Raw genomic sequence first — 7,342 nt, 5'->3', positions numbered from 1 at the left:
TAAAAATTATTGTAAAATTATTTAATATTTTTACGTTTTTAAAATATTGAATACATTAAAAATATTAAAAAGTTTTTATTATTATACTTTAAAATGGTACCCTTAGACACAAGTTAGTTAAATCCTTATTCTTTTTATATCATGTGTGCACATTAATTGAAGGATTTTTTACGTATATAAATTTAAAAAAAAAATCAATATTCCATTATTCTTCTAAACGAAAATCAAAATACACAAAACAAAGGTGTTGGTCGTTGGAGCAAGATTTGCCTAGCAAACAAGCCACTTTACATTATTTATTATGATCACTTGATATTTAATAAAGTCGTCTTAAACCATCTAACCAGAGCATATACAATCAAAGGATTCAAATATCTATGTGCGTCTTTCCACAGCACTAGAAATGAGTTCTAAGAAAAGATAAGTCAACTTTGCACTCTTAATCAATTGAGGAATAAACAATAAGTTCTGATATATATGCAAGAATATTCTATACAGTTACCCTGACAAATTTTGAACTATTTTACCATGTTATAAATGATGATTATGCTTTGTTCTAATAAAATTAGTCAAATTATCCAAAGTATAATATATCTCAGATGATCTTATGTGACTTTTATCACCAGCAAGAAACACATGAACCCCGTCTACATCTTCTATCCAACTGCACCCTGGATTCTTCTGCATTCCCTTCTGTTTCAGCAATTGTCTAATTTGAGCAAGATCATGCCACCTACCAACAGAAGCATATAAATTTGCTAACAATACATAGTTTGCAGTGTTATGAGGCTCCAATTCTATGAGCTTCTTTGCTGCAATTTCTCCTAATTCAACCTCACTATGAATATAACAACCTCCAAGTAGAGCACTCCATGTCACTGAATCAGCTTCCATTGGCATGTTCTTCACAAGCTCGTACGCTCTCTTGAGCTTGCCAGCACGGCTCAATAGATCAACCATACAAGTATAGTGCTTCAGTGTGGGAGTCACATTGTAAGTATCCATTAATAGAAAGCATTCATGCCCAATTTCGACCGATCCAACATGAACACATAAGGAAAGAACTGATAGGAAAGTCACATCGTCTGGTCTAACCTTTCTCGCCAACATCTGGCGAAACAGAGCGATTCCTTCTTCCCAGTCTCCATGCATCGCATACGCTGTTAACATGGCGTTGTGAGACACCAAATTAGGGAGTGATATCCTATTGTAAACAACATAGCAGTACCTAAATCCGCCACATTTCGCATACATGTCTACAAGGGCAGCTCCAATGTAAACATTAGTATCATACCCTGCTCTTATGGAATATGCATGAACCTGTTTTCCCCTTTCCATTGTGGACAATTTAGAGCATGCTGCAAGAACTATTCCAATTGTGTATATGTCAGGCCTTAAATTCAAACTCTGCATTTCGATAAACAATTTTATCGCCAAATTGTAAAGTTTATTTTCCACGTAACCTGCTATAATACCATTCCATGTATACACATTCGGCTCGAAACCATCGTCTTTCATTCTCAGAAGAAGCTCTCCGATCACTCTAATTCTATTACAGCGTGCATAGCCGGAGATTAAAGCGTTCCAGGTTGCTAAATCTCTCTCACTCACTTCAGAAAATGCCGTTTGCGCAGCCACAATTTCATTGCATTTACAGTACATTTCCACCAAAGCTCCACCAACAAAACTATTGGAGTGCAAACCTCTAACAATCGCATGGCTATGTATCACTTCCCCTGTTTCTATACAAGCCATATCAGCACAGCCATTAATCAAACTTCCAATAGTGAAAGAATCGGGTTCGATTCCTTCATTCAGTGAATCTTGAAACAAGATAAAGGCTTCTTCAAGCATAAAATTGTCAACATACCCTGAAATCATAGAATTCCATGAAATTCTTTCCATTTCTACACCTTCTTCCCTCATTTGATCAAACAACTTCCTAGCCTTCAAGACTTTACCATTTTCAGAGTACCCAGCTATCATTGTATTGTAAGAAGCTGCACACTTTCCTGAAAATTTCGAAAACACTCTAAATGCACTTCCCATGTGGCAGCACCTTCTATACATGTCCATTAATCCATTCACAACAAAACTATTCAAGAAGATCTCATGCCTCATGATATATCCATGGAGTTCCTTGCCAAATCTAATCCGTTGTAGCCTCGCACAAGCCGGAAGAACACTAGCCAGTGTTTGCGCATTCGGTTTCATACCACTTCCCAGCATCTTGGACAGTACCTCAATTGCCTCAATATCATAACCGTTTCGTGAAAATCCTCCAATTACTGCACTCCAAGAAACAAGATTGGGCGTTAAGCCACTCTTTGACATGATCTTCAAAAGATCAAATGCCTCATTTACCATTCCATTGGCAGCACATGCATTTATCATAGAATTCCACGAGACGCAATCCTTCTCGGGCATCCCTTCTAGAACCTTCTTCGCATCTTCTAAGCTCCCACACTTACCATACATATCAATCAACGCATTGCAAACGTAAACATTCGCGACAAATCCTTGTTTCACAAGCATGCCATGCAGCTGAATTCCCAGCTCCAATTCTCCAAGACCACAACAAATGTTCAGAACCACAGGGAACACGAAGAAATCGAGTGGCGTGCATGCCGGTTCACGTATCAACTCCTCTGACAATTGATAAGCCTCCTGAAGAAGCCCCAGGTCAACGTGAACACGCAGGATTGCGGTCCAAGCGTGCGAGTTTCTAAGCGGCATTGTGTCGAACAGTTGGCATGCATCGTCCAAAGAGCCGTTGCGCGCGTACATTTGTAGGAGCTTGGTTTGTACGAAGCCATGGCCGCAGAAACCGGACTTGAGAGAGTGAGCGTGGAGCTGTTTTCCAAAAGTGAGGGAGGCGCAAGAATCGAGAACGGAGGCGTAGGTGGTGGTGGTGGGAGGGTTTTTGAGAAGTGTGTTGTGGTGAGTGGGGTTTGAGGGTTTTAGAGATGAGTTAGTTAGTGGTTTCGTTAGGTTGTTAGTTGAATGTTTTGGTGGATTTGTTGGTGTGAGAATGATGGGTTCTAAAAGCAGGGTTTGCATGTTATCATATATGAAGGGTCACTGCATCCATGCATGGATACAAGAATTCTCAAACCCTTTTATCATCTCATAGTTTAGAAGTTTTTGGAACAGTAATACAACAAAATTCCAATAGGTCTAAATTTTTTTCCTTTTTAAATTTAAACAACTTCAAGTACTTGCAGACAATTAAGAAAAGGAATTCAAAAATAGTGTTTTGCAAAAAAAGTGTATTGAGATGGCATAATATAAAAAAGGTTTAATTATGATGTGGATTCTTATAGTTTTGCAAAATTTTTAATTAAGTTTTTATATTTTTTTTAATTGGGTCCTTGCATCAAATTTTATTTTTAATTGGGTCCTATATTTTTTTTTCTTTTATTTAAGTTCCTACACTAATTTTTTTTAATTGGGTTCCTATATAATTAAATCAATTACTGTTAAGAGGAACTTAATTGAAAAAAAAATTGGTATAGAGACCCAATTAAAAGGAAAAAAAGTATAGGAACCTAATTAAAAATTTTGCGAAACTATAGAGACTAACAGAGTAATTAAACCTATAAAAAAAATATAGACATCGAAAATTCGTTAGGAGCGAAAAGTAATTTCGCTGGGCAAAAAAAAGTTTAGCTTGGAATAAAAATTCGTTAATTCTGTTATTATTGATTTTTTTTTCATCCCACTAGCTAGGGGTGTTCAAATCTAAATCGATCCAAATTAAACCGCTCATCTAATCCAATCTAAATAAAAAACTTATTAAAACTGCACTAATTCAGATTTGATTATATTTTATTTTTAGCAAATCGCAGTATCGGATCGGATTTTGGATCTACTTTTCATAACCGATCCAATTCAATCCAAACTGTACAATGTGCTATAATATTATTATTTTATTTACAATTATACTTATAACATGTTCAATTTGTTACACATTTTTATATTATTAATGTATTATTATTTAATAAATATTTTATGTTCAAAATGTTATTTATTTATTTTAGATTAAATCTTTATAGTGGTCTCCCAGATTCATTTCGTATACCAATTTAGCCCCTAAAATTCTAATTGCACTACTCTGGTCCTCAAGATTGCGTTTCGAGCTAGATACTAACCCTTCACTCAAATTTCGGCGTGAGTCGACAACTGGCTTGCTGATGTGGCACAGTCACTGCCACCTAGGATCTACATAACGGATAGATAACGTGGATAGTGTTTTGCAATTCCCTAATTTAGTCCCTGTCCCCTTTATAAACCCTAAAGCTTCTTCTGCTTCCTCTCATTCTGATTCTCTCCATCGACGTCTCGTTCTTTATCTCTTGTCTACATCAATAGTCGTCCTCCATGATAGGAACTGGGAGTCACATTGCAAGAAGCTCAAACTGGTTATCATTGACGAAAAACTGGACAAGAAGCACAACACGAAGCAGGCATAGGTGGGTTCCGGAGTGGTGCGGCTGTGGTTGTCGCTTTGTGCTTAGGTGGTCAACGACAGAGACACATCCTAACAAGCCATTTTTTATTGTCCTAACTATAATGTGAGTGAAGGTAACTTCTTTGTAATTTAAATTTTTTGTGGTTGTCATATTAATTTGTAGAGTGTAGAGGGTTGTTTGCAGACAAGTAAAAAAAAAGGTGTGGCTTATTCGTTTGGGCAAATTGTGTGCAAGAGGAGCTGGCTGAAAAAGTTGTTCCAGGAGATGATGATGGTAAAATGAAAATGAATTTTGCATGGCGGCTGAACAAAATAGAAGCAGACTTTAGAAATCTGAAATTCATGATTCAAGCTCTTGGTTTTGGGTTTTTGGTACTTGTTGTTTTTGTATGAATGATGCTTCTAAAGAGTTGAGAACATGGCAATGTAACATAATGTAATATAATGAATGAAAGTGTTTTGGTCTATTTTAACTATTGTGGTTGTAGCTCTATGAACTCCATGGTTCTATTATTGATGTTATTTTTATATAATGTAATATCATGTAAAATGAACAGACAATACAGTTAATAATTAATAGCAAGGTTGATTCAAACCATCCATAGTATTACTTAATCAAAATCAAAATACCACAGAACATTCATAGTTTTTACACAATGCAACCATAAGTATTTGACAAAAGCAAGTAATATGACATACTTGACCAAACTTAACAACATGAACAAATTAAAGTAGCTTATAGTGAGCATAGTCACAGTTTTTTAAACAAACGATGAACAGTACTAGGTCGCAAAACTGATATCTTAGTCTTAAGTTCCACTTCTTCCGTGGGTGCTTGAATCTAGGAGTGGGTACAAATTTCAGAAAATTTGTGAAGCGTGAGGTAGAGGCTGAATTTGCTCCTTTCATTGGATCCACTACTATAGAGGGTGTTGGAGGTGGTTTAGCACTTGCTTTAGTTAACTACACAAAAGACATATAAGGAAGGAAAACCCAAACTCATAGGCCACTACCAAAGACTCTAAACTTTTTTGAGAGTTATTAGTGAAGACGTAATAAAAAAGTTTAATGAAGAATTATTATTAAACCTTTTGAGAGTCTTCTAGTTCAGAACAACTTAGTTGTGACAGATCGATCTCTGAAGCGTGACCAGTTAAAACATCAGTATCTGTTGCAGGAACATTATTTGTAACAGTAACAGTAGCAGCAACTGTACCAGTAACAGTAGCAGTAGATGTGGATGTAGTAGCAATAGTAGTGGATGAATAGTAGTAGTAGTTGCATCTGAAGTAGCAACAGTAATAGCAGTTGCAGTGACCTGAGCAGTAGGATTCTTAGACCATCTCCAGTAGGGAACTCATCCCAGTTCTTGTTTATGGCTTACCTGTCATAAAAAGTAACTCCACATCAGCTTTTGCGTCATAAACAGTAAATAGGAACTCAAAGCATCTCTCTCTTCTCCATTAGGAGGAACTAACTTTAATCCCTGTTGTGGTCCCACTTAATTAATTAATTAAAATACTTAAAATAAATGTAATTAATTTTTTCAATAATATAATTTAAATTTATAAATTAAAAATAATTCACAGTTAAAAGATATTAATATTAAATAAAGGAGAATTATAGTGTACAGATTGTGAGTTACAGATATTTGGATAGGAAGAAGGCAGAAGTGACAAGTGTTCATGAGCGTTGCGGCTGGAAGCAGCTTGTAAGTCTTTGTGGAATGGTGCGGAGCCGCTGAAGCTGGAACGGTGATTGGCTCCGTTTGTGTTTTTTTTTTTTCCTTTTGGAATCTCAAAATGAATAGTTGGAGCTAAGCATGCTGTTGCAATGATTGGGTCAGGGACCAAAAACGTTGCAATAAGGCTTTGGTTGATGTAAGTGGTATTATGGATAGGAAAAACCATAATGTAGGAGGAATATAGCATTGAAGAGTATATGACCCCTGAACAAAAAATAAGAGAGTGTACGACCTAGAATTAGAAGTGAGTCAAGTTAGCTTATGAATTAACTTAAGTTTGACTCGTTAATAATTTAATAAGTTAAATTTGGGAGTCGAACTTAAGCTTGGAATTGAGTTTGTAAATTAAATGAACCGAACTTGAGTTTGAATAAACTTACCTCATTAATATTATATATATATATATATATATATATATATTAATGATCTTAATTATTTAAAATTTTATATTTTTTTATATATAATTTTGATGTAGAACATAAATAAAAAATATATAATTTATTGATAGATAGACAATATATAAAATTGATCTTTTAAATATTTTTTAAAATATATAAGATATAATTTATTGATATAGATTTATAGATTATGATCCTATTATTTGAGCCAGCTCGTGAGTTTGAACCAGCTTGTGAGCTTTCGGTGAGTTGAGCTTGAGCTTAAGAAATAGGCTTAATGGTTAATGAGTCGAACCGTAAGCCAAACTCAATTTTCGTGAGCCAAATTTAAATTTGGTCTAGTTCGATTTAGTTCGGCTCACTTCCAACCTTAGTATGACCCAAATAAACAATATATATATAAAATAAAAAATATATAATTTATTGGTAGATAGACAATATATAAAATTGATCTTTTAAATATTTTTTAAAATATATAAGATATAATTTATTGATATAGATTTATAGATTATGTTCCTATTATTTGAGCCAGCTCGTGAGTTTGAACCAGCTTATAAGCTTTCGGTGAGTTGAGCTTGAGTTTAAGAAATAGGCTCAATGGTTAATGAGTCGAACCGTGAGCCAAACTCAATTTTCGTGAGCCAAATTTAAATTTGGTCTAGTTCGATTCAGTTCGGCTCACTTCCAACCTTAGTATGACCCAAATAAACAATATATATATATATAATA

At 34.8% G+C, this 7,342-nt stretch overlaps 1 protein-coding gene across 1 annotated transcript; it reads right to left on the bottom strand.

Annotated features, from left to right (window-relative positions):
- LOC107605363 (pentatricopeptide repeat-containing protein At5g08510-like) lies at positions 405-3,191 on the bottom strand. The gene has a single exon (XM_016307224.2). It carries the CDS (start codon positions 3,058-3,060, stop codon positions 532-534), a length of 2,529 nt encoding a protein of 842 aa, XP_016162710.1. The 5' UTR covers positions 3,061-3,191; the 3' UTR covers positions 405-531.

This window comes from Arachis ipaensis, chromosome B06 (assembly GCF_000816755.2).
Source record: "Arachis ipaensis cultivar K30076 chromosome B06, Araip1.1, whole genome shotgun sequence".
In the NCBI taxonomy this organism is placed as follows: domain Eukaryota; kingdom Viridiplantae; phylum Streptophyta; class Magnoliopsida; order Fabales; family Fabaceae; genus Arachis; species Arachis ipaensis.
The sequence above is the reverse complement of the archived record's forward strand: the minus strand, read 5'-3'. Positions and strand labels throughout refer to the sequence as shown.